Below are 26,435 nucleotides of genomic sequence, written 5' to 3' on the forward strand. Positions count from 1 at the left end.
CAGAAGGCCGCACCCCGGAGTCCCTCCTGCTCGCCCGGCCCCGCTCCCCCGCCCTCCTCCCGACCCTTCTCGGCCCCCCACGACTTCCACGGCCACACCCCAGCGCGGACAGAGGAGAACATCTTCAGCCACCTCCCCCTGCACTCCCAGCACCTGCCCCGGGCCCCGTGCCCCCTGATCCCCATCGGCGGGATCCAGATGGTGCAGGCCCGGCCGGGCGCCTGGGTGGGCGGCTTCTCGGGCGGCGGCAGCGACCTGACGGGGGCCCGGGAGGCCCAGGAGCGAGGCCGCTGGAGTCCCTCCGAGAGCTCGCCGGCCTCCGTGTCCCCCGTGGCTAAGGTATCCAAGTTCACGCTGTCGTCGGAGCTGGAGGGCAGGGAGCGCCCCGAGGACCCGGGGAGGACGAGCGGGGGCCCGGGCCGGCCCCCTGACCGGGAGCCCCGCGCCGCCCAGGTGCCCGCACAGCCCGGCCCCCGCGCCCCGCCCGAGGCCCGGCCGCCCCCTGCCCGCAGGCCCGAGCCCTGGAGCCCCCGCGGGGAGCCCGCCCCCCCCGCGGCCTGCGCCCCCGCCCTGGACCGCAGCAGCTCCGTGGGCTGCCTGGCCGAGGCCTCCGCTCGCTTCCCGGCCCGGAGGAGGCACCTGTCCGGGGAGCCCAGGACCAGTCGGGGCTCCCCCGAGCCCTCAGGAAGTGGGGGGCCCGGGGCGCTTCCACGCCAGCCCGAGGACAGGGGCCCCCCGAGCGCTTAGCCTCTCTCCGGCTGCTTCAGCATCTGGCTTCCGGTGTTCGGCAACAGCAGACGTTTCCAGGCCGCCTCCTCGAAGTCATCTCGCTCTCATGGGCTCCGTCTCCTGTCTGTCCGTCTGTCCAAGCAGCTTCTGCTCCGCCCCCACCTGTTCTATCTTCCCACGTATGCAGTTACCTGTGCCTTTTTCTATACCTTTTGTTGCTTGAAAAGAAACAAAACACACGCACACATTAAAACACACACACACACAACCAACAACAACCCGTGAGGAGTTTGAGGCTGTGAATATTTTGTGCTTTTGTGAGAAAGGGTGTAGGTGGGGCCTCACCCTGGGCCACTGCAGTCTGCCGGCCACCCGCCCCCTCCATCCCCCCAAGGCTGGCCAGAGGTAACCATTGGCTGAGGGACAGGGGGATGAACTGAAGGAGAAAAAAGCAAAAGCAAGAAGCTTTGAAAAACATATAATTAAATGTAAAAGCAAGCACTCCTGTGTACAGGTGTTTATGGTTCCTATTTATTGCCGCTTTATTCCACCCCAGCCATGGCCACCCTCGCTGCCGGGAGAAGGGCCAGAGGCCCGAGGCAGAGGGACACGGGCAGGGGGACCCCACTCAGCCTCCACGGGCAGGCCCAGAAAACCCCGGCTTGCTTTTTTCCCCCGAGGAAAAGAAAATGCCACCTTTCCTAGGATTTCAACACAAGTAGGAGGAGGCGAGAGAAGGTAGGAGCTTGCTGGTCCCCCCGGGCTCCCTGATACCCAGGTGGTGTGAGCTGTGGGCCCATCCTCGTATCCTGACAAACTCCCCCAGCTCCCCACCCTCAACTGCTACCCTCCACCCCCCACCCCTAGCCCCTCAGCTGCGAAAGGAGCCCTGAATGTTCACCTCCTGGTTCCTGAGCGCCTGACAAAGGCCTGGCTTCAGGGCTGAGCTAACAGGCTGCCTCCCTTGTTCTAGAAACTACCCACGAGGCCGAAGTGACAGGGCCCAACCCATAGGGGTCAAGATCCAAGGTGCACTGCCTCACCGTTCCTGAGGCTGGGGCTTGGGTTTCATTGTATGTTTGGTCCCTGGGGTTCAAAGGGCCCTATTTCTTCCATGGCGGGGCTTTTCCAGGGCTGAGCCCCAAACATTTATAGGGACCTGTTTCTGGGCCTCTTTTTGGTGAGATGGGAAACCCGCCCCCCACCGCCATCCCCACCCCACGCACCGTCAGGCCTCCACAACCCCCAGGAAGTACCCAAAACCATGACTGGTGGGAAGTGCCCAGGCCTGTTTGTTGTGTTGGCTTAAATCTCTTTTAAAAATTACACACACACACACACACACACACGCGCGCGCGCGCATAAAAAGAGAGGATGGTGTTTGGTACTCTCCCAGCCTCCTCAGATTCTCTTGACCTAGAAGAATTGTCCCTGAGTCAATTGAATAATTCTCCCAAGTAATCAGTACTAGCCAGTGTCTCCTTCCTCATCCCCGTCCTCTCCCTCAAGAAGCTGCCCTGGACCCCCTGAGGCAAAAACCTGCTTTGTAAGAAAAATAATATGACCAGAAATTAAAATCCCAAGTTGAAATATAGAACTCATGTTTGCCCTGCCCTGGGAGAGGCGAGTTTTCTCCCAACCTTCTAGAATTTATTTTCTTTAGTTTCTACAAGGAGGAGAAAGCACAGGGACCATGGTCCTGGCCCACCGGGGCCAGGTGCTGAAGCCACCTTACAGAGCAGAGACTCCCTGACCATCCCCAGTCCTCAGCCAGGCCATGTGAATCCTGAGCCTGGGGCCTCCTGAGCCGTTGTGTAGACAGGACACCGGTTGAGGCCCTAATTCCCTCCTGTGCCAGTTCAGGGCCTTTCCCTGCCTGGCCTCTGCTGAGCAGATGGGCCAGCCCCAGGTTCAGCTAAGACACAAACCAGACAATAGGGAAGGGCCTCCCTGGGGATGTGCTGGGCTCCAGGGTGCTGGGGGTGAGGTTAGCCGGAGGTCTCAGCTGCCCGGCCCGGAGTCCTGGGCTCCTGTGCGCCCTGAGACAAGGCCAGCAAGCCCAGCCTTGACTGTTTGGGCCTCACAGGAAGTGGGAAGGTGCCCAGCCCCGGTTCCGGCCCCGGCTTCCCTCACCCTCACCTCTCAGCCCTACCAGTGGACACTTGTAACACTGGAGCCTGGGAGCTAGATAAAGAGCATCGCTCCAGCCCAGGTTTGAAACTCTCTTGGGCAAGATCGTCCAGCCCAGAAGGGGTTTCTGCTAGCCGAGCCCAGCCCCAACCTTTGGGGGTGGCCACGCCCCTCTCCCCAGCCATGCACCACCCCCCAACTCTCCTCCGTGTCATTTCCCTGTTGAAGAACCTGGCCACTGAGCTTTCCTTCCTGGGAGACCCAGTCATGGACAACGTGGCCAGCAGGGGACAGTCCTCTCAGCCACTCCGGCCCACAGGCACGGGCAGAGAGGACAGGCACCGGGAGTCACCAGAGACCCATTTCTCAATGACAAGGACACGATGCACAAATAGAATCTGGCCAAAGGGCTGTTGCTCCACACCGATCCTCAGAGGGATGGAATCGATGCCACCAGCCTGGGACGTATGTCCCTGGGCACAGTGCTAACCCCTTTTGCCAGACTCTCCCCCTGCTCCCCCGAGCACAGGGCCCCAGCCCACACACACCCCTCCATAATGTGGAAAGGACTTCACTGCATGCCCTCCCCCCGTCCCACTCTCAACCACTCCACGTGTGCAATTTGCGTGTGCTGCTCGCTACTGTCCCTGTTAAGGGGGACGGGGCCGAAACGGTGCTGGGTTTCGCCATAGACACCTGCTGGTGCTCGGTCGAAGTGTGCGGGCCGGCGGCTCCTCGGTCCAGGCTCACTCGGGTCCTTGGGTGTTGGCAGTGTGGCAGGAGCCAGATTGCAGAGGGCTCACAGCCAGCCCTCGCCTTCTGTTGGGGATCCTGAGACACTTAGCTCCCAGGCCGGCCCTCCAGGATGCCCTTACTGTCGTCACACTCTGGGGGTTCTGGATACTGACCCCGTTCTTCTCCAAGTCACCTTTCCCCAGGCTCAGCCCCAGACTCCCACCCAGGGCTTACACTCTGCCCACCCACGGACACCCTCCAGGACCCTGACAGCAACAAGCTGCCCCTCACTCCCTTTCCCATCACCTCCAACTTGCAAACCCAGAGGTCCCTCTGCTTCCCTCTTTCGGAAAAAGTCCGAAAGAATCAACTCCCCGATTCCTGTAGCCCCATTTCATTCTCACCCTGCACTTCTGAATAGGAACCAGCAGTATATCTGAGCTGAACGTGCTCTCTAGTCCTTTCTCCAGAAAGAAAAAAAAATCCTCCTGAAAGGAAAAGTCCTGCCTTGGAGACAGATCTGCAGCATTGACCAGGGAAAGTTCCCGAAGGCCTGTCCTACAAATTCTGCTTCCGTGTAGTGGCTCCAGTCTGCTTTCCATTAGAAAACCGCTTCGGCACTTATGATCACTTTACTAAACCTAGTGTTTAAAAAGAAAGAGAGAGAGAGAGAGAGAAGAGAAAAAAGAAACGTGTAGGCAAATGTAAGATATACGCTCTCTGTAAGATAAATATTTGCCTTTTTTTTTCTAAAAGGTGTATGTATTCTGTATGTGAAATCGTCTGTAGAGAATTTCTATGTTCTTAAATGGCAATACATTCCAAAAATCGTCCTGTAGATATGTACAGCAGCCACACTGGGATGGGGTAGTTTTGCCTGTAATTTTATTTAAACTCCAGTTTCTACACTTGCATCTTGCAATGTTGGTATGGTATATATCAGTGAAAAAGAAAAACAAAAAAACAAAAAACAAAAAACCCATGCAGGTCTAAAGCACAGAGTCTGATATACAAAAGGAAAAAAATGCTCAGTATTGATGTGTGTGACCTTTGTTGTAAATTACATCTGTACTGTGAATGAGAGGTTTTTACAAGTATAATAATTGCCTTTATTACAGCTCTGGCTGGGTGTTCAGCCTGAGGATATTTTTTAAAAAAAAGACACAGCACGTTGGAATAAATTTGAAAATCCCAACATAGCCCTGTCGCCTGGCTCGTGGTTTTTCTTGAACGCTGTAGAATGTCAGGGTTGGAGGGACACTCGGTGTATCGAGTGCTGCTTTCACTACAGAGACATCAGGCCCAGGGGAGGCAGGTGACCAGGCCAGCAGGACACAGCGGGTGACCCTTGTGCCCCTCGCTTCTGGGCCTGACGAGGAGCACCAGAGAGCACACGGTGTGGTCTGCGGTCTGGGTTTCCCGGGGCTGCCGTAACAACTTACTGCAGAATAGGTGGCTAGAAACAAAGAAATCTATTCCGTCACAGTTCTGGAGACCAGAGTCTGGAGTCTGGGTGTTGGCAAGGTTGGCTCCTTCTGGAAGCTCTGAGGGAAAGTCCGTCCCCACGCCTCTCTCCCAGCTTCTGTGGTCGCAAGCGAGCCTTGGTGTGCCTTGGTGTGTAGCCATGTCACCGGATCTCTTCTTCCCGCCTTCTCTGTAGGGTCCCCCCACCCCCAGGCCTTCTCTTCTAAAGACACTGGTCATGGGATTTGGGGCCTACCCTAATCCAAGGTGATCTTATCTCCTGATCCTTCACGAATACATCTACAAAGATCCTTTTTCCAACTTAACGTCCCGCTCTGGTTCTGGGGACTGGGGCACGGGCTGCACTTTGGAGGGCCATCATCAAACTCACTACAGAGTAAGACCTGGAATCGGACCATGACACAGCTTCTCATTGCCCGTGTGACCTTGGGCAAAGTACACAACCTCTCTGGGCCTCCTCCATTGCCCAACCGTAATGTGGAGGGTGGTTGTGGGGATTAAGTGAGATGGCGTACTCAGGGTGGCTAATGGAGCCTCGAACATAGTAAGCCTTCAAATATCTCTGAGCAGGTGGCTGTGGGGGCTGCTGGGGACACCAGGGAGAAAAGGCAGGCATGGATCCCCCCACCTTTTGCATTCCATCATAATTTGCTGAGCGCCAGTGAGGGGTGAAGGTTGGATACAGCAGTGACCAGACAGTCCCACCCTCGAAGAGCTTACATTCTAACACGTCATTGCATGTACATTACCTCCTCGTGACGTTATTGCCTGTACATTACCTCCTCGTGACATCATTGCCTGTAAATTGCCTCCTTGTGATGTCATTGCCTATACATTGCCTCTTCATGATGTCATTGCCTGCAAATTGCCTCCCATGACATCATTGTGTGTATATTACCTCCTTTGTGATGTCACTGCATGTACATTACCTCCTCATGACATCATTGCGTGTACATTATCTCCTGGTGACGTCATTAATGACCCAATCACGTGGCCATAATTGCTGTGACAGGAGAGAACAAAAGCTCTCATCCAGACTGGGTCTGAGTCGTCCTGGAGACCTTTCTTGGAAAACACCTAAGGGTCAGAGGAGGAAGAGGAAGCCATGAGAAGGAGCAGCCCAGAAGTTCAGCACTGAGAAGCTAAGAAGCTGTTTCAGCACTGAGGGGATCACTGCGGACTTAAGGAAAGCCTGGCCTAGTACGGGGCCTGGTGCATAGCGAGCCCTTCGCAGGTACTGCTGCGTGTCGAATAGCGGACAGGAAGCGGGGATGACAGATGTGACACTTTCCCAGGGGAGATTGGGGCTCCAGGGGGCATGCAGCCCAGGGAAGACTTGCAAGTGCTGCAGAGGGCAGGGTAGGGGGGTGCTGATGGGAAGGAGATGGTGAGAACGAAGCCGACATCTGTCCCCCACCCACTGCCCCGCACTGCTGTGACCCTGTGAAGAGGTGCAGGGGACGTCAGTGTGTCTGCTGGGGGAGAGGAAGTTGGGGGCGGCCCTGCGGAGAATGAAGTGAAGCCACCTAAAGATTACAGACTTGAGAAGGGGTGAACGACCTCGGAGGCGGGGAGGAGAAAGCTGGCCAGGGGACCGCCGAGGCCCGGGGTGCTGCACTGCGTGGTTTCTCCCGAGGCGCTCAGCAGCCGTGGTGCGGTGCGGGCAGCCAGGCTGATGTCCAGCCCAGGGACAGAGGGATAGTGGGGTGCAGGACGTGAGAATATTGGCAAACAAAGAGGTGAGTTTGCCAGGGCAGGGAAGCAGATGGGTGGCTGACACAGAGAGAGGCCAGTGGTCAAGGGACAGGGCATCTGGACGAAGACAGAAAAGGCTGTGAGCTGTCCTAGCTCATTATTTCAGAGGCGAGCCAGGTGGGCAGAGGACGGTCGGCCTCTGACGTGGCTGCTGAGGCGCAGGGAGGGAGGAGGCCGCTGCAGAGGAACAGGCCAGGAGACGACTGGCCAAAGTGTGGAGGTCACCTCTGGTCACTGCAGGGCTCGGGGGGAGATCAGGGAGTAAGCAGCAGTCAAGAGAGGGAGAGACAAGCAGCCCTGAAACTCAGGGGCTAACTCAGCAAAAGCTTATTTTTTCCCTTGGCCACACTCTCAATGGGGGTCAGCAGAGGAATGCTACTGACCCCCCCCCCACTTAGAGACCCAGGCTGATGGAGGGCATCTCCACGCCCCCATGACCTCAGAGGCAGATGAAAAGAGCACTGCGCTCCCTTGCCCATAAATGTGTCCAGCTGGAAACGAGCCTCCCGCCCCTCACATTTCAGTGGCCAAAGCAAGTCACGCGGCCAGGCCTAAGGGAAGAGACCAAGATTACCTGGAAGCAGTCCTCGTGATGGTCACACAGCTAGGACTTCCCAGAATCAGAAGTGCCCAGGAGATGAGCAGCTGTCGGGCCTGGCACGGGGCAGGGCAGGGCCTGATGACATCGGCCTCAAAGATGCTGGATTTTTCCAGGTGATGAGAAAAACAAAGGTCTAAAAGAGACCCCAGAGAGTGAAGATGGCAGCTGGCATTAGAATCGTGGGGGTGTGCGTGAGAGCGAGTCCTTGTGAAGACCCTGGGCCTCAACCTAGGCGACTGGGAAAAGTCCCAAACAGCCCCAAAGAAAGAACGGCATTAGCATGTGCCTAGCATTTTGCAAACCTGACTTGTAGTCCTTCCGACAACCCAGAATGACGAGTTACTGTCCCCGTTTTTAGAGGAGAAAAGACCCCGACCTGCCGCAGGTGCACCACTAGTCAGAGGCAGCTCCTCATGGAAGTCCAGGTTCCTTCCTTCTCTCCAACCTGATCTGTGGCCCGAGGGGAGCCCTGGGTCTCAGACAGCTCCCCTCCTCCGCCCAGGAAGCAGTGGGACCAGGCAGGCCCACCCAGGCTGGGGCTTCTTCCCAGCAGCTTCCCGGCTTGTCAGCAGTGCCACCTGGTAGCCACTTGGCTTCCCCGTGCCTGAGGCCGCAGGCCCCGGGATCAACCGGCAGGTGCCCAGGTATGGCTTCCCATCCTCCAGAGCATGAACACTGCATGTGAATTCTCTGCGGGACCTGCCACCTGCCCTCGCCCACCTGCCACAAGGCCCAAGGCCTCCCAGCCATTTACACTGCCACCAGGCCTCCCACAGCTGCTCTCTAGAGGTCACGAAGCACGTTCCCTTTTGAAGTAAGGCAGGATGGGGCCCACGCCCCCATTCCCCACATGAAGGGTCGAGCCCCAAATCACACCCTGGCCCATGGCAGGGCCGCTGATCTAGTAAGACCTGCCCCAGAGCCTCAGGAGGGCTTAGGCTGCCGTCTGTGGCCATGGAGGCCTTAGCCAAGCTGTGCCTGGCTCCCCATCCAGGGTTGGGCTGATCCTGCCCTCACCCCAAAGCCTGGACCGTCTCTGGGCTCAGGACCTGGAGACTCCTGGGGCCAGGCCACTGTAGGCCGGACAGCTTCAGAAGGCAGGCCAGCCTGAGATGGGCATGAATGCAGAGAACCAGGAAGAAGTAGGGTCAGGGGAGGACAGAGGGTAGCTGAGAAAGAGCAGGCGGGGGCTGACCCCATGGGCTCATCACAAGGTGGGGGGCTCGTACCCCATCCCATTCATAGAGGAGGAAGACTGGGGCTTGGACAGGTGCTGCTGCCTTCCAAGGTCATAGTGGCCAGCGGCAGAGCCAGGATTTAAAACCAGGCCCTTATATTCAGGAAGTGGTTGGCTTCCTATGGAGGGGGGATCTGCCTCTTTGCTACTGAGCAGCCCTCGAATCTGGGTTGGGTTTGGGGGACCCTCGCATACGTTTCCCCTGATCCCATCAAAGCCTCGGCTGCTTTAGGGAGACCCTTTTATTCATGAGAAAATTGATGTCCAGAGCCAAGGAGGGCTTGGCCCGGGGCCAGGGCTAGGATTCCCAAACCCTCAGCACAGCCACCTGCACAGCCTGCCCACCCTGCCCACCCCTCCTCTACCCCAGGCCCAGGTTCACCTGCCTGGCTCTCCTGCCCAGCTCTGCCTTTTTAGGAAAGGAAAAGAGCAGCCCCAGTGGCAGGCAGGCCAGTGGGCAGGTGGCCACGCTAATCCATCAGCTCCTGGCGGCTCTGGTTACCGTGGTTTGGGGCCCCGGCGGCCCGGGCTGGGAGTGCCAGCCCAGCCAATGGGTGCCGCCAGCTGAGCTACCCTGCCAGAGCCATACAAGGCCTTGCTGCGGCCCAGTCTCAAGCCAGCATAGGGCAGCCCCAGCGCCAGCACCCGCCCCGCCCGCAAGCCTGCCAGCCCAGCACGTCCTCGGACTCCTTCTAATCCAGCCTGGGAGTAGGCAAGGCTAGGGTGCACGTGCACCAGGCCCAGAGCTCCCCAGGGTCAGGAAGGTGGCACCATGAGGGCAGAGGCCAGGAGTGGGGCAGGGGCCTAGCTGGCAGTAGAGATCCCAGCTGGGGTCAGGAGGATGGAGTCCGACCTGGCCCAGGCTGAGCCATCTCTGGACAAGATGCCCTTCTGTCCCCGTCATCCCTTTGGCCTGACTGGCCACCTGTCCGGCCCTGTCTGGGAAGCGTCTCAGCAAAGTTAGTATCTGGTTCTTTCCGGGGTCTTCCCAGGGTCCAGGCCCCAAGTTACCTAATCCATCCTGAATGTAAGCCTCTCAGAAGTGGGGGTGTCCGATGGTGTGTGCATGTTGTGAGAGTCACGTACCTGTACGTCCCCTTGTGGACCTTGTGTGGCTCCCGGTCACTGCGATGGGTCTGGGCCTGGGAGGGTGGAAGCAGGTAGGGACAGGAAGCCATCCCCCTCACCCAGCAGAGCTCAGCCCATCTGTCAGCCCCTAGTGGCTTCAACCTAATGCTCACGAGATCCCTGGCAAATACAACATCTTGGCCCCGTTTGGCAAATGAGCAAACTGAGTCACAGAGAGGTTCTTTGTCCAAGGTCAGGGTGCCAGGATTCAACCCCAGAGCAGTCCGACTCTAAATCACTGGATACATAGAGTTCCTCCTCTGGGAATTTCAGATCTTGGAGGGACAGGGGCTACCACTTGGACCAAAGTGCATATGGAGGGATGAAGATGACTTTCTGAGACAAGGGGACCTTTTGATCCTGTGTGGGGCAGGGTTTTCCAGACCCGGGAGGCACTACCGTTCCCCAGGCCGCCCAGATGTTCAGAGGCCCGGGTGGGGCCTCCTTGACCACCACTGGCAACTAGATTCCTCATGGAAGCCACCAGGTTTGAGCATCCCCATGTGTCCTACATGGACCAAGGTGAGCTTAGAGCCAAGACTGTGGTACTCTCCAGGGCGACCTGGCAGGTGAGGGAAACGTGCTGCCATGGGGGGGGGGGGGGCGGGCCAGGCTGGCATTGGGCTCTGTTTGCTCACCCAAGAAAGGAGGAGATAAATATAGACACAGGATTACTCAGACACGGCCTGGGAAAACCGGCTCCACACCTTGACTTCAGCCCTGGACCAGTCTCACCTTTACCTGCCTGCCCACTCCGTGCCTGCTGCCAGGCCTGCCCCGCCTCCTCCCAGGACTCCCCACCTGGAAACTCTGGGACAGCCCTTCCTACCTGCTCTCTGGGGGCGGGACAGAAACCGAGGCCCAGAGAGAGCAGGGCGCTTGCCTCAAGTCCCCCAGCATGTCAGGAGAGGGCAAAGCTAGGGCTGCACCTGGCATTCGAGGTCATCTTTTCGGGCCCAGGCACTACATCTGCCCGGACTCAGTCTCCCCAGTCTCCCCCGCTGAGAGACAGGGGCCTGGCACACCCAGTCCTCAATTGCCTTGGGCCTGCACATCGGATGGAGCTGGACACCAGCCAGCAGGAAGGGGCCTGGTGCGGGCCTGAGCGGGACGTGGGCGCTCGGACGCTGGAGCCAGACTGCGTGGGCTCAAATCCCGGCTGTCCATTTGTCAGCGGTGGGACTTCAGTCAAGTTACTTAACATATTTGTGCCTCAGTTTCCTCGCCTCTAAAATGAGAATGATAAGAATAGCTATTATTATATATTATGATCTACTATATTTATAAAATGGTATAAATGTATAAATAAATTTATATTTATTAAATGTTAATATTGTGTACATGCGATGTAATAATAATAATAGCCCAATAACGGCACCAGCCTTCTGGAGTGTCAGGGAGGTTTAGATGCAAAGCACTTACACGAGGCCTCGGCGCAGAGCAACTGCTCCATGCAGGTTTGCTACGATCACCCCACAGAGGCAGGTGGGGGCTGTGACACAGGGGCCCTGGAGGGTGGCTCTGAGGCTCCCGCCCGCCCAGGCCAGGGCTGTACAGCGCCTAGGCCTCTGCTGTGCTGTGGCCCCTGCAGCAGCCCCCTCCCTCCCGGCCCTGCCTGCAGCTTCTAGAGTCAGGCAGACGAGGGGCGAATCTGGGCCCGTGTGCGGCCCCCTCCAGGCCTCAAATCCTGCTCTGTCCGCCCTGGGATTGGTGGGAGGCTTACCTAGGGAAATGTGTGGGAAACGTGGAGCTCAGCGAGGCAAATGGGCGCTCCACACCTGATCCATCCCAACCCCCTTTCTCTTGCGTCCCCCAGCTGCCTCCAGGCCACCTGCCCAGCCTGAGAGAAGGGGTACCTAGCTACGTGACCCTCACGCATGCAAGGGTGCTCAGGTATGGGAAACACGCACCACCTCTGACACTGTGCATGGGCCCCTGCCCACAGGCCTGCGGGACCCCCAGGGATCCTTAAGTTCCCTCCTGCACCCTTCATGCACTCATGAGCGTACGCACGGGTGTCCGTGCTCTCCCCCGTGCGCACCTGCAAACACACACGTCCGTGAACGCATGGGCTCCCAGGGCACAGCCGTGCACACATATGCACACCCATGTATGGGCACAGAGAAGCAGGTGCCTGCAGGTGCGTCCCTGCCCATCCTCCCCAGCACGCACGCTCTCACACTCAGGGGTGTCCCAGCCAGGCCCGGCCCTAAGGTGGCCGTCTTCACAGCAGAGGAATGCAGACAGCTGGGGATACTCTGCCAGCGGACGTGAGGGAGAGGCCCAGGGGAAACCACACGGGCAGGAATCCAGGCAGGCATGCCAGGCTGAGGCGGGGCCCTTGGGTGCCAGGAACTGTGCTGGGGTGGGGGCGCATGTGCAGATATCTGCTCACTCCCATCTCTCCTGTCCCCCAGCGTCCTCGGAGTCTCTGGGACCTACAGGCCAAGGGGTCTCACATACCATCGTCCTCTCCTCGACATGGCAAGCAGGTGCTCCCCGCCCAGCCCTGTTGTGTGGCAGGGCCCCGTCACTCCCCGGGTTGCAGTGGCTGGTCTGAGCTGTGAGGGGCTACACCAGGAGGTTTTCCTCACGGGGGCCCCAAGAGCACCTATGACCACAGAGATCTACAGGAGAAGTGTAGTCACTGACTCAACTCAAGGGAGGTGATGGACACCATGTGGAAGGCACCAGAACTCCTTGGGTAGGGCTCACGTTGACCCAGCAGCCACTGTGTGCGGAGGCACTTGTGTCTACCAAGTCTCCAAGTGTTCGCAAAACAGGCCCTGTTTCCATTTACAGATGCGGAATCCGAGGCGCCGTGACCTACCCAGGTGGGACCTACCCAGGTCCCAGCCCAGCACGGTGCACGTGTGTGGCCTCCGCCACCGGGCACATTTCACGCAGCAGGTGAACAGGTCTGCAGGTGAGGCCCAAACACGGTGGGCAGCATAAGAAGCACGGACCCAGATGCAGGGATCCCTGGCCCCAGGTGGCGCCAAGGCCTGCCAAGACCCTCACCACATCTCCCTTCTCCAGGTCACAGCTGTGCTACCCGTGGGTGGGACCACACGGGGCGGGGGTGGGGGGGGACAGGGCCACCTGGGGGCTTCGGCCTCTTTTGCCAGCACCCAGCATGGGGGACTAGCTGAGGCTGGGTGGTGGACCAGTATGCCATGCTGGTGTACCCAGAGAGAGCAGGCACTAAGATGGGGACAAGGCCTCTGCATTGTTGGCCCCGGGGTGGGGGAGGTCATCCCCTATCTCCCCCATAAAGAACACATGGCCTCAGTGGAACAGAAGCCAACAAATTCCAGAACAGACTGAGCAGGGACAGGGGCTGGTGAGGACCTCAGCGAGGTCCTACCCAGTTGCAGAGTCCCGGAGACCAGAGCTGATGCCCGCAGACCCCTGTGAAAGGTCCCCAAGCCAACTGGGTCCCCCATGTTCCAGCCCCGGGTGGGACAACATGCACTCCGCCCTGGTGTGTAGGAGCCTGTGGAGGAAGGAAGGGGGAAGGAGGGAGTACATGACCAAAATCCCATCCAGAGAACCCCCGCTAGACTGGCCACCCTGCGTGCCCCCTGCAGGCTCTACCCACAGGCTTGGCCACTCAGCTCCTAGGGAAGCTAAAATGCCAGTGGGGTCAGGGTAGGACCCAGCAGGCCGGTGACAAGCCCGAAGCCATCCAGGGCAGGAAGGATTCTAACTCCAGCCACCAGCGCTGCTCCTGAGGAGAGCCCGAAGTAGAGCCTCAGGCCTGGTCACGGCCGCAGCCCTCGGCAGCCTGGGGTGCCCAGCCTGCCCCTCCAGCCCAGGAGGAGGGCCCATCCCCTTGAAGAAGGGGCCCCCTCTCACTGCGCCAGGCTCCCACTCGCTCCCCCGGGGACCAGAGTGTGGTCCAGGCCGATGACTCCTCCTCTCTGAGCCTCAATGTCCGCCAGCAGCAGCAGCAGCAGTGCCCACCACTCAGGGTGGTTCTCATCATTAGAGGGCACCACGTCTAGAAAGATCCAGGCGTAGGCTTGCCCGCAAAAGGTCTCACCGTTCGCCATGTGTGGTTCCCAAAGACCTCGAGGCCCTTGCACTCCCAGGCTTGACACATTACCCAGCAAGGGACTCTGGAGAAGAGCAAGACAATGTCACCCCACTCTTGGGCTTCCCAGGCCCAGACACGGCGGGGGGCAGGGAGTGACTCGGGGAAACACACAGGCAGGGCTTGGAGGGCTCGTGCGTGCCCTGCGCGATGTGGGCAAGAGAGCGCGGGCTCCCGCAGGGTCCAGGGCAGCTCTCTGCGCCCTCGAGGTGCCACCGTGGCGCTTCCAGAGCACAGGCCTTCCTCCTTCTGGGCACCCCCACCGTGCAGGTGCTGTTTCCCTGGGACCCACGCAGGGGGCGCGGGCTGCCAGGACCCCCCTAGGCCGGGCCCCCGTGGGGTGTCCCCAGGCCCCGAGGCGCGCGCACAGCCGGGCGCGGCGGGGGGCGCACGTGGGGCGCTGCCCGCGGTGATGTCAGGCCCCGCCGCGCCCCGGTCCCAGCACGTTCGGCCCAGAGCAGCGGGAACAAAGCGTCCTGCGCATTCCTGCGCGCTGACTCACCGCCCGCACGTAGCGCCGCCGCCGCCGCTTTGCCCAAAATTGGTCGCGAGCGAGGGCGGGCCGAGCGCTGCGCGGCGGGAGCGCGGGGCGGGGAGCGCGGGGCGGGGAGCCCCCCCAGGATTTCCCAAAACGGCAAGAGAGGGGGCAGCGACCCGGGCGGCGGGGATGCCCGCGGGTCAGGCGGGGGGGGGGGGGGTGGGCACCGCATGCGGCTGGGAGGGGGCGCAGCCGCCCCGCGAGCACTGCCTGTCTCTGAGCCTCAGTTTCCCCGTCTGCCAAATGGGGATGCATGCGCAGGGCACGGTCGTAAGCGCTCCCGGTATGAGCTGGCTCAACGAATTCTTACACCAACCCGACGAGAAACGTGTAGGATCATCACCATTTTACAAATAGGGAAACTGAGGCACGGGCACTGATTGGCGTGAGGTCCCCTACTAGTGAGTGGCAGGACTGGGATTCGAACCCAGGTTGGGGTCTGCAATGATTCCCCCCTCCCCATAGGCTGAAGTAGGCAGAGCAGCGTCTCGGCCACGGTGGGTGGAGTGGGGGGTGTCGTCCCTGCCCCCCCCCCGCCCCCGCCCCTCTAGGTGTTGCAGCCAGGCCCCGCCTCACTTCACTAACCCTCAGGTCCCTCACCTGTAAAGTGGATGCCTGCCGAAGGGCGCCCTCCGGGGGCGGTCCGGGAAATGACAAGTGGGGATCCCAGTGTGATTGGGGGCGCCGAGGCCCGTTTGATTGTCCCAGGTGCTCCTCCGCGGTGCCAACACCAGAGTACAGACAGGAGCCAAGCTAAGCCCGGGGCCACCTGCCAGGCAAGGCCAGGCTGGCGTGAGCCTCCAAAGGGCAACCAGGAGGCTGAAGAGCACTGAGCCACCCCCTGAGAAAATATTGAGGTGGCAGGAGGGTCCTTGCCCCCTGGCTCTGCCAGCCTGGCCTCTTTCCCCCATTGCAGTCTGATGTCAGGGCAGGTGGGGCTCTGTGCAACTGTGAGGTGCCCGGGTCGGAGGCCTGCCCTGAGTTTACGGGACTGAGATGGCCAGCAGGTGGCCTGCCTTGCCCTCCCCAGGCTAAAGTGTCACCCACCTGGGGCTCATCTGAGAGTCACAGAAGGCCCTGGAAGGAAACTCCAACCCCAGCCGGCACTGGTTTGGGTCCCACGGCGTGGACCTCCACGGCACAGATGTGAGCTGACTCCACTTTGACCCCAGGGGAAGGTCAGCTCCTGGCCGGACCTTCAAGGCCTGTGGACGGGCCTCCAAGCTGCTGTCCCATCACCGGGTCCCTCCCACTGTTCGCTGCAGCTCCTTTAGGACAAGCCGGACCTTTTCAGGCCCACCAGCCTGCACCCACGCGGCTTCCCCAACTACCTGGGATGCTTTCTCCGCCTTCAGAGCCCCGTTCTCGTGTGTCTTCTGCTGGAAAGCTCTCCTGACCCTTCACCAGCTCTCCTGACCCTGCAGGCAGAGGCAGCACTCACTCCTCCGGGGTCCTTGGGCACCGTGTCTATCCTTCCTTTTCGAGCAGCCCCGAGCTGGGCACAGGGCACTGTGGTCCTTAGGCCCAGAGCCTTTATCACAAGGCCTCCACGCTCCTAGGTCCCCCTCCCAGGCAGGTAGGGGTCTCCCCAGATCTCAGTTGGGCCAGAGACCCAAAGACCCAGCCCGGGGCTGACACAGAACAGGCTCAGCAAGCTTGCTGCGGGGCAGCGGAAGGCACGGCCCTGGGCCCTGGGGACCCTTCTCTTCTGGCTCGGGCTGCGTGACCCTGGGCAGCCCACGCAGGCCTGTCCCACCAGCCTCCTAGGCCCGCTGGGAAGATCGTTTGAAGGAAAGTGGAGAGAGTGCTTGGCACGTGGGCACAGCTCCCCGCACGGCTGTCATCATCACCGGGTCATTAGGACGGACCTGCCTTGCGCCCCGGGCCTGGGTGCCGAGGCTGGGCGGCGGGAGCCGATGAACTCAGAGGCAGCCCCGGTCCCGGGCTGACTCAGGCGGAGAAGGCTCTGGGAGCAGCGGCTGCTTTACGGTCAGCCCGAGCCAGCCCGGCTCCGGCCCCCCCTCCCCACCGGACTCACCCAAACCCGAGGCCATTCCGGGGCCTCTTATCTGGGGAGATAAAGGCCCCCTGCCCCTGAATGATAGATCTATTCAGCTGGCTTCTGTGTGACCTTGGCACCCCTCACCCTCTCTGGACCAGCCTTGGGGAGCGCCTGGGGTGGGGGGACAGGCAGTGACTTCACAAACCTCCCCGGCATGCCTTCCATGGGGGCATGGTTGGGGGCAGAGGGACTCCCTCACTGCTTCTGGGCCCCTGGGGAGAAGGTCCTGCTCTCTTGCTCCTCAGTATCCGCCCTGAGGGGCTATTAGGAGATTCCAGCAACCCTGTGACATCATCCTTCTGAGAGCCTGCGGTTATTATTTTTATGTGACACTTAGGGAAACTGAGGCGCAGAGCTCAGAAGGCCTTCACCCCAAGCCACACAGCCAACCGCCGGGACACTGGTGTGGGCGTCAGCCAGCACAGTCAGAGCCCATTTGCTCTAGCCCCCCATTTTCTATGGGTTCATGGCTGGTAGCAGCAGCCTCCCTCTCTCCACCCCTAGGACACCAGCTGCGTGCCAGGGCTTGGACCAGAATCAGCTTCTGAGGTCCTCACCTGAATCCGTGGGACAGAGGAGGTGGTCAAAGCTCAGAGAGCCGGGATGGCTTGGCCGAGGTCACGCAGCAGAAGAGGTAGAGGGAGAAGCTGTCCCCCAACCCCCTGCCTGCTGTGTGCCCTCCACCAGCTACCTCCCCAATCTGTTGGGGTTTCAGGGCTCTGCCAGCACCAGGCCTCAGGGAGCCTGCAGAGACCCTCTGGCCTCACAGACACCCCCTGGCAATGGGTGGCCAGAGAAGGTGTGTGCCCAGCCTGCCAGGGTGGGCCCACCAGGCCTGCCTGGGCCCGAGGCTCCTTGCCAGACTCACATGAAAGCGTGAGGTCATTGGCCATCCCAGCTCCCTGTCCCATCTCGCTGCCGTGACTCAGCCCTGCCATACCCAGACCTCTTCCTCCAGGGGACCCCAGCAATGGCCTGGCCTGGCCTGGGCTGCCCCCGCTCCCTGCCCGCCCACTCGGGGCCTCCCACCCTGAGTCACCGCTCACCTCACCACCCAGCACACGGCTCACTGCATAAACAGCCTCCTCCTCCCCTCTCCAAGCTCCCAGAGTTCCCACTGCTGACACCCCAACAGCCAGGCTGACCAATGGGGGACTCTTCCCAATGCCCTCAGGCTCAGACCCCAAGGCTCACCCCCAGGACCAGCTTTTGGGGATTGATAGGAAAATCTGGAATTGAGCATCAGAGCTCAGACCAAGGGGACAGGCTGACCTGGGTTCAGATCTTGGCTCCTTCTGTGCTAGAATGGGTGACCTTGGACCAGATACCTCAGGTTCCCTATCTGGAAAAGGAGGGTACTGATAATCAGCTGCAATCCCATGAGGATTCTGTATGGCATCGCATATACCAGCGTAGCCCTTCAGGGTGCGGGCCTGAGGCAGGCACGTCTCAATTTTAATGGCTGTGTGACCTCGTGCGAACCACTTCCTCACAGCTCTGAGCCTCAGACTCTTCATCTGTAAAATGGGGGTAATGAAGAGAATATCCCCTGCTGTGGTGATAACTGTGCCAACACGTGCAAAAGGTCTGTGCGTGGTCTGACCCCTGGAACCAGATGTGGGTAAATGCCTACAGGGGCAAACAGTGGCGATGATTTTAATTCTTAAAGTGCCAGCCACTTAATAAGCCCAGGCTGGTTTCAGGGTGAATGATGGGGAGATGGAGAGTACACGGTCCCCGATGTTACTCCAGGGAAGGGCTCCCCGGATGCTGAAGCTCCAGAATACCCTTTGCAGGCTGGGCACTATACTTCCCAAGGGGGATCCCAGAAGGCTCTCTGAAGAAGTCTACACGCTCTACAGCCCCCGGGTACTCAGGGAGCACCTCATTCAGCCAGAAGAAGGGGATTGCCTGCAGCGACCCAGCCACCCGAGCCTGCCACTCCTCCGCGCCCCCCTCCCCAGACACCTCCCTGGACCCAGGACACCCTCACCTGCCAGGGTCAGAGACAGCCCCTGGAGGAGTCACAGAGCTCATCTGCCCACTGGAAGCTCTCGGAAGCCCTGCTGGAAACCCAATTTCCCAAACTCCTTTGGCAATGGAATCCCACCGGCTACCTGCATCTTTCCTTGGAACATCCTACAGGAAACGCTGGGCTAGGCCGCATCAACCCAAGAGGACTTTGTCTTTGTCTTGTCCCATGAAGCTCAAAAGGCAGCTCCCCAAGCTGGGGCTCCCACATGGGAACCCAGAGAGCCTGGGCTGAGGCCAGTGGAGGAAGAGAGGGCCCAGGAGAAACATCCCTGACTCCCCCACTTCTGATTCAAGAAGTCCTTACTGAGTATCTGGTCTGGACAAGGGCACAGAGGCCGGGGAGGTCACATGGGCAGAGAACAGAGGGAAGAGAAACGTCACCGGCCCCGGGGTCCGCAGACCTGGGCTTGAACCCCTGACCGTAACAGGGCAAGCTACCCACGCTCCCGGAGTGTGAGGTCTCATCTGAAGATCGAAGCACTGGCACCGCTCAGAGGGTTATGTTGTAAAGATTGCGTGAGAGCAAGAACGTGACTCTGCTCTGGGATTAGGTGTGATCCACAGCGACCACCGGTGGGGCCCTTTCTCACCTAACCCTTCCCACAGCCACCATGCTGTGATGATGGCCATTTATAGAGGAGGAGACGGGCTCCGAGAAAGAGGGAAGGGGGGCACAGGTAATGAGAGGTGGCCCTCTGATGCAAACCCGGCTCGGCCTGACCCCAGAGGCAGAGCCCTTAGCGCAGCCTCGGACACAAGGGGTAAGGCCTCGCCAGAGACTTCGGAGCCTAGCAAAGCTGTAAATGAGAACCACACAGGCATTCAGCGATGGTTAGCTCTCCTATGTTAGATGGAATTGGGAAGGCTTCCTGGAGGAGGTGACATTCGTGGTGAGCTTTAAGGATGGCCAGCATAAGTCAGGTAAGAATGGAAAGAGGCCAGAGGCCCCAGCCTGCACAGAGGGCCAGGAGGCATGAAAGTCTGTGGTGTATCCAGGGAATGACAAGCCCTGTGGTCTGGTGGGCTAAAGCTTTGGGCATCCAGGTCAGCGTCGACGGGATGGAGATAGTTCAGGGTCAGACCCCAAGCAGGCCGGATGCCAGGGTGGGCATGTGGGCTTGGCGAGTGGCTGCACCCTGACACCAGGCTGGGTCCCGGCTGCAGGCTTCCAGCAGCAGCCTGGTTTTCATAAGGCAGCATTGGCCCAGGTGTGCAAACACTCCTTGTCTGGCGTGGCATTGTATGGTGTGCCAAAGCAGAGGTGAGTGAGTGGAGCGAGCCAGGTGGCCAAGTGCTCTTGGAGGGACTATGTGACCCGGAGTAACAGAGGGGCAACTCATGGGGGAACTCGCCCATGGCATGCAGATTGTGCAATGTCTAGTACCCAGCACGCGTGCACACACACACACACACACACACACACACACACACACACACCCTGCTCCTCCTTAGGAGCAGGTCTACACTGAGAAGCCCACATGCACCTAACAGGCCAGGGGGACAAAGGGGAGGATGGAGCCTGGCTCAGAGCCCTCCTGTGCCCGGCAAGGGGCCAGACCTGCCATGGGCTCTGCCACAAAGCCTCCCAGTAGCTGTGAGGTAGGATTTTCCTTCTTGGATGCCTTTGACGGATGCGGCCTCTGACACTCTAGAAGGTGAAACTGTGGTGTGCCCTGGGTCACATGGCCAGTGAGCAAGAGAACCAGCTGCAAACCACGGAGCCCCTGCCCTACCCTACCCATATCCTGGCACGGCACTGAGCACTTGTCCATAGGGGTCTGGGGGTGGAGTGGGGGGCGGAGAGCAAGGGGGTTCAAGCCTGAGTCACAGGGCTTTGAAGTTGACAGCTCGATCTGCCAAGCCACAGAGGTTCCAGGGGTGGGCTGGCCCCTGACTCACCCCCACACCCGGAGCCAGCCCCAGGCAGAGGCTTCAGCTCCTGACCGCCCTCTTTCCTGCCAGAGCCCAGCTGTGCCTCTCCTGGGTCATTCATGGCTCAGGATTCCCAGGAGCTGGGCAGGGAGGCCAAGGCCTTCAGGCAAGGAAGTATCCCGGGCACACCTCTGCTCAGGAATTTCAGCCTGGAATCACAGGGGGAACCCAAGCTTTGCCTGCCTGCTGGGCACCAAGCTACCCTGATGATATAGGCACCAGGCACTTATTTTTAGCTGACGCTTAATTCTAGAACCACGTACTGTATTTCTGGTGGCCCGACCTCCTGGTGGCTCACCCCTTCCCCGAGGGGAAAGGCGTCCTCCTGGTGGGGCACTGGGTGCGCCTTGGAAAACCTGGGTTCTAGGCAACAGAGTGGGTGTGACTCTGAAAAACCGCCAGCTGCATGTCCTGGCTGGTGGTAGCAGTGGGATGGGGGAGAAGGTGGGGGCTCCAGCCCCTCCAAGTACAAGAGCATAGGTCTCAGGAAAGAGTCCAGGCATTCTGGGTTTCCTCATCCAGGCCTGGCAGGGTGACCTCTGGCGGGCTGCTCCTCTACCCGGACCTTGGCTTCCTCATCTAGGTATAGGCCAAGGGCCCTTCTGTCTTTGGATGCTTGTCTGATTTTTTTTTCTTACACATTATCTCAAGTCTTCATCATTAGAAGATTTTGAAGATGGTACCGGGCAGGAAAAAGGGCCTAGATCTCCCTCATCAGGAAGATGTGTGTGCAAAGCCAGGCTTTGTCTGGTGGGGCAAGGCCATCTTGTTGCATTTCACTGTAGTGTCGGGCATCATAAACCAACAGTGCCCTGGCCTGTGGTAAGCCCTGGGGTTGGTGATTTCAGAGAAGACCACGTCTCGGTGAGCTCATGGGCTCAGTGAGGAGACACACCACTCCCCAGGAAATAACCAGATAGTTTCAGGACAGGTATGTGCTATTCCAAGCTTCTCAAGGTTTGACCCTTCTAATCTCTCTAACCACATCTCTTACACAAGAGGTGGATGAATGGGAGACTGGTTGTGTAGACGTATGGATAGAAGGAAGGTGAAAGGTTAGATGATGGATGGATGAGTGGATGGATGGATGAGTGGGTGGATGGGTGAAAGGAGCATTGGATATACATGTTATAGGTTGTTGAGCCAAAGCTCCAACCCTGCCTTTTATTCAGTGTGTGACCCTGAGTAAATTATTCACTTATCTATAAAATGAGAATCTTATCTGGAAAGACCTCATCTGTAAAGTGAGAATTACGAGCCGAGCTTGCCTCCTGGGTCTATTGTGGGTATCCTGTGAAATAAGAATGGACAGTCCGTGTCTACCTAACAGCTGTGACGAGGCCTCGGACACTGACCTTGTACACATGGGCTGAGTGCTGTGTTTTTACTAAGGGGTGAGCCCCCCCCCCCACCGTGGACACAGGTGGGAGGCTCCTTCAGCTCTCGGGGACCCCACTCTCCCAGCCTGCATGGGGTTCCCTGCCTCATCAGGGAGGACAACCCCTGGAGAAGAGTTGCTGCGGGAGAGCCCCCTGTGGGCTGCAGAGCCAGGAAAGTGCACGGAGGGCACACAGAGTTCAGGGTTAGGGCTTGGAAGTCACACAGCCCCACTCTGTAATCTTGGCTCTGCCACTTGCCAGCCGTCTGACATTGGGCCAGTCGTGAGGCTTTTACACAATTTCCTCAAATAGGGACTAATTACAGTCCCACCTCTTAGGTATATCGTGTCTGTTAACGGAGCTGAGGCCTGTGAATCAGTTAGCACGATGCTAAGAATACATTACATATTCAGTACGTGTGTGTTTACCCCACACCTGAAAGGCTGGGGGGTCGGGGGGGTGCTGGGCCCTTAGCACTTGGAAGGTAACTCAAAGCTTTGCATCCAGAGATTTCCATCCTGGATGCTGCTGAGTCCTGAGTTGGTTTCCTTATTTTGGCAAGTCCAGCAGGACTTACACAGCCTCTCGACAAGGGTGCCTTGACTGAACAAAATCTACTTTCAGCTGAAATTCCAGCAGTTCCGTGGGCCTCGCTGACCCTGGCCTGATTAATAACAAGCAGGGCACATGAATTATTCCTTTAAAAGTACAGTTTATATGGGAGATATAAATCTCTCCAAATGGGCTGAGGCAGAGGGAGGAGGAGAACTGGCAATGGGTTGTCCTCCCAGGGAAGCCGTGGACACCGGGGGAGCTGGTCCTGCAGCTGGTCCTCCTGCCCTTGCGGAGACCCAGCGTGGGGACGATGGTGTGGGTGGTGGCAGGCCCTGCTGGCTCAGGGTGAGCTGTGGCTGATGGCAGGAGGCCCAGACCACCCACCAGAAAGAGGCCATGAGGCTGAGTGGCCCCAGGCCTGGACGGGGGCAGCCCCGACCTGCAGCCTTGGGGACAGATGATGATGGGAATGTCTGAACCTCCTCAGTCCCTAAATCCCCAGCCTGGGCTGGCTCCGGGGCCAAAAGCTCCCCAACCCCTCATGCCCTGCAGACTCCAGACATCACCCCCTGGCCAGCCCCATCTTCCCAGCTGCTCGCTCCGCTAAGCCGCCTGCACGGTATGTGCTTGCACCCAAGACGCTGTGTCCCTTCCACTGGGGCTGCAAACAGAACTTTCTGAAACCTAGCGGGGCCAGGGTGGCGGCAACAGGGAAGCAACCGGTTTTCCAGAAGTGAGGGTGCAGACGGTCCCAGGCTGGGAGCAAGAGGTTGCAGGGCTGCCCAGGGAGCTCTAAACTCTGGTCAGGTTGGTTTGGAATGCCATAGGCCGTCAGAGCTGAGAGCACCCCGCTCCGTCAGTGGGAAAGCTCACGAGCTTTTCGGGGAAGCCGGGGAAGGGGCAGGACTTGTCCAAGGCCACACAGTGTGCACAGCTGAGCTGGGCCGGAGCTGGTTGGTCCTGCAACCATACCAGGCCCCTGCTCCCGCCCCTGGCTGCCGGGTTGGACATTTAATCATCCCTGCTGTGCGCTCTCAGTCCCACACTGTGGCTTCGGCTGCTGGACGGCCTAAGATACTTACTCTTGGTGCAGAGGGTGGAGAGGGAGCTGGGAAGATGGCCCAGCCCCGTGCCAGTGCCCTGGCCTTCCTGCCACCGGGTCCTTCCTAGTGGCCCTTCCCACACAGACCCAGGGGCTCACCTTGGACCCCTGGCCGCTTCCTGGGTGTACTGGAAAGAATTGGGCTGGATCAATAGCCAAGAGGACATGTCTGGCCCCATCACCGTCTTGAGCAAGTTGCTCCTCCTCTTGGACCTTGGTTATCCCATCCGGCAAATGGGAGCAGAGGCTGGAGAGAATTTCTGAAGGGCAGTTTCTGGCGCCATGTCCCACCCAGAATATGCCTCAACTTCACTCTTCTGCCAACCTGCCCTCCCCACAAACCTCTCCTTGGGTCGGGCCGGGGCCAACCCTGAGTGGAGCACATCATGTGTGCCAAACAACTCCCTCCACATCCTGACAATGGGGGGTTATTTCGATGAATCCCTGCTGCCTTTAGCAGCCCAGGCTGGTAACAGGGCCAGGTCGGGTTGGGGCAGCTGGCAGGGGCCGTTGATGGGAGCCAGAACAGTAGGGTCGGGGCCATGTCGCCAGGCCAGCCAGGAGGGGCAGCTGGTCAGGGCCCGGCTGGGGAGCTGTGGGGCCGGGGCTGGCTTTTTTTTTTAAATCAGCTTAATTTTCTCTACCTGGAAACCAACTGTTGCCAGTGGGGTAGCCGTGTTCCGGGAAGGCTTTCACCCCCTAGGACCTGGGCTCACTCAGGTTCCGGGCCCAGGCCTCTCCATTTCACAGGAGCCCTGTTTGTGGTGCGCGGGGAAGGAGGGGCACCGGAGCCGGGCACGGCTCCCCACACTGACCCTGCGGGGCCCGGGCAGCGGCCCCTGCCCTGTCGTCATCCTCTTTTCACACCAGAGAGGGATCCTGTCTCCTGGTCTGTTTAATTCTTCTATTATGTTTCCCAGACTCAGAGCCTCTGGTTCCCTATTGTCCTCAGCAGCACTTTGCATTTGTGTAAAGATTAGACGCAGTAGAACCTTCGCTCTCCTTCCAAATGGTCTTTCTCTTTTACTTTCTCAAATCCGAGTTCTTTCTCTGGCGCTGGGCTCTGCTTCCTTGTCCTCCCTCTCTCCCTACCTGTCTTTATCTGCCTCCCTGTTTGGGTTCCTCCCCACCCGGACCCCCTCCTGCTCCCGGCTGACCTGCTTGTTCTTCTCTCTTTTCTTCATGGTTCAGTAGTTTGACTTCTCTCTCCGCCCCTTCCCCCACCCTGACCCTGCTTCATTCCGTATTTATATTCTCTGCGAGGCTAATAGAAATGACTAGGAGTATTGCTCACCTCATTCCAGAAATACTCTTCTAAATTCTTAGAGAGGTGCCTCGCGGGGGAGGGCGGTGAGCACTGTGTGGGGAGTCTGGGTTTTTTGGTTTTGTTTTTTTTTTTTTTTTTTTTTTTTTGCAGGAGGGACGGAGATCCGAGTCCCAGTGCCAGCTCGGTGGCATCTAACAGCTGTGTGACCTTGGCCAGGCCAGGCTCCTCTCTGAGCGTCCCGGGCAGTAGTGGTGCCAATCCCCGGACCGTGACAGCTGCCTCGCATCCCAGGGCCACGACAGAGAGCGGCTGAAAATGCTCCGAGCACACAGTAGGTGCTCAGACGTGTTTGTTCCTGCTTCCACTGCAGCCCGACCCAGCCCCGGGGAAGGAAGAGAAGGCTGCCCTTCTGTCCCGGCATGGCACACACGCACACGCTCACATGCACACACACACACATGCACGCTCTAGTCACGCCCTAGGAAGAAGCAAGCTTGCCCGTCTCCGTGGTCATGTTTCCCCCTTGGGAAACGTCCGATGACAAAATCGCTGCTGAACACAGGAGCTGACAGTTGAACAGCCTGGGTTCCTGGGGGACCCGATCTCCACAGTTCAGAGCCAGGCGTGTGTTCATGCAGTCCCTCCTCCCTCTGCGAGCGTGCACTCAGGGGCGCCTACTGTGTGCGGGGCAGGCTCCAGGCCTGGCGCTCTCTGGAGTTCTGGGCCTCGAGATTGCAGGGGAGATAAGCCCGGCGTCATGAGTCAGGCAGGCTGGAGAGCCAGGCTCTGGGAGTTCCGAGAAACAAGAGGGCTTTCCAGGTGTACCCGGAGACAGGGTCCCCGAAGACGTCGCAGGAGGTGGACTCTGAGCCAGGCCTGGGCAGGAACAGAGGGCGACTGCCGGTTGTGCAGGCTGCTTAGCTCAGCACCGGTGCAACCCCACGCTGTGCCCAGAAAAGCCCGGCTTCTGAGCTGGCAGGAGGCAGGAGCAGAATGCCGGCCCCCGGGGTGCACCACCCCCAACACTGCCTCGCCTTTCCTGAAGACAGTGGCCGCAGGTGAGCCAAGCACCCTGTCACGTCCAAGGCGGGAGACCTTTCGAGGGGTGTTTTGTGTGGTTCCCACGAAGGCCATAGGTTCTGGAAGGGACCAGAGCTCCTGTCCCAACGCCCTGGGGAGGGGGCAACTCCAGGCCCGTCCGACGTCAGGGGTGAGCTGTGTCCTTCATGGCCCAGAAACGGCTCTGATTTGCCCAAACCACACAGCCTTGAGCACCCCCATTCCCCTCCCACACAGCAGAGAAGGGGCGTCCTCAGCCTGGGTGGCAGTGGCAGGCGGGATGACCGGGTGTCCCCCCAAGGAGAGGGAGGGGTTTGCTCATGGATCCCCCCTTCCCACTCTTAGCCCCGGGCACGCCCCGTGGAGCAGCCGTGCACACGGAGAGTGGGGAAGGGGGACGGGGCGCCTGGGGATGACTGGAGGAAGGCCAGCAGAGCTGGGAGGGGCCGGTACTCCAGGAGGTGCTCCAGGCACAGAGGGCGGAGCGGGGCCTCCCCTCCCGCCTCCACCCTCCCCTGTCCCCCCCACCGGGAGGCTGGGGCGGGCGGCACCCCGGGAGGAGGCGGCGTCCCGGCGGGCAGGGCCGGCGGGCAGGGGCGGGCCGCGGCTGG

General features: G+C 59.5%; 1 protein-coding gene and 1 long non-coding RNA gene across 12 annotated transcripts in view; one reads left to right on the forward strand and one right to left on the reverse strand.

The window, feature by feature from the left end:
* Positions 1 to 4,793, forward strand: part of HIVEP3 (HIVEP zinc finger 3) — a 457,232-nt gene extending 452,439 nt beyond the window's left edge. For all 10 annotated transcript variants that reach the window (XM_077844481.1, XM_077844477.1, XM_077844478.1 and 7 more), the window contains one exon: positions 1 to 4,793. In XM_077844481.1, coding sequence (XP_077700607.1) covers positions 1 to 747 — 747 coding nt within the window. In that variant the 3' untranslated portion in view covers positions 748 to 4,793.
* Positions 4,479 to 26,320, reverse strand: LOC144281768 (uncharacterized). 2 transcript variants are annotated; one of them, XR_013350166.1, is made up of 4 exons: positions 24,656 to 26,320; positions 7,409 to 7,568; positions 6,009 to 6,156; positions 4,479 to 5,888 (listed from the first exon to the last, which is right to left on the reverse strand). It is a non-coding gene; the product is annotated as an uncharacterized LOC144281768 (long non-coding RNA). The 2 variants fall into 2 exon arrangements; XR_013350165.1 differs by having other exon boundaries at positions 4,479 to 5,828; positions 5,859 to 6,156.
* Between the last annotated feature and the right edge of the window lie 115 nt (positions 26,321 to 26,435).

This window comes from Canis aureus, chromosome 13 (genome assembly GCF_053574225.1).
Source record: "Canis aureus isolate CA01 chromosome 13, VMU_Caureus_v.1.0, whole genome shotgun sequence".
NCBI lineage: Eukaryota > Metazoa > Chordata > Mammalia > Carnivora > Canidae > Canis > Canis aureus.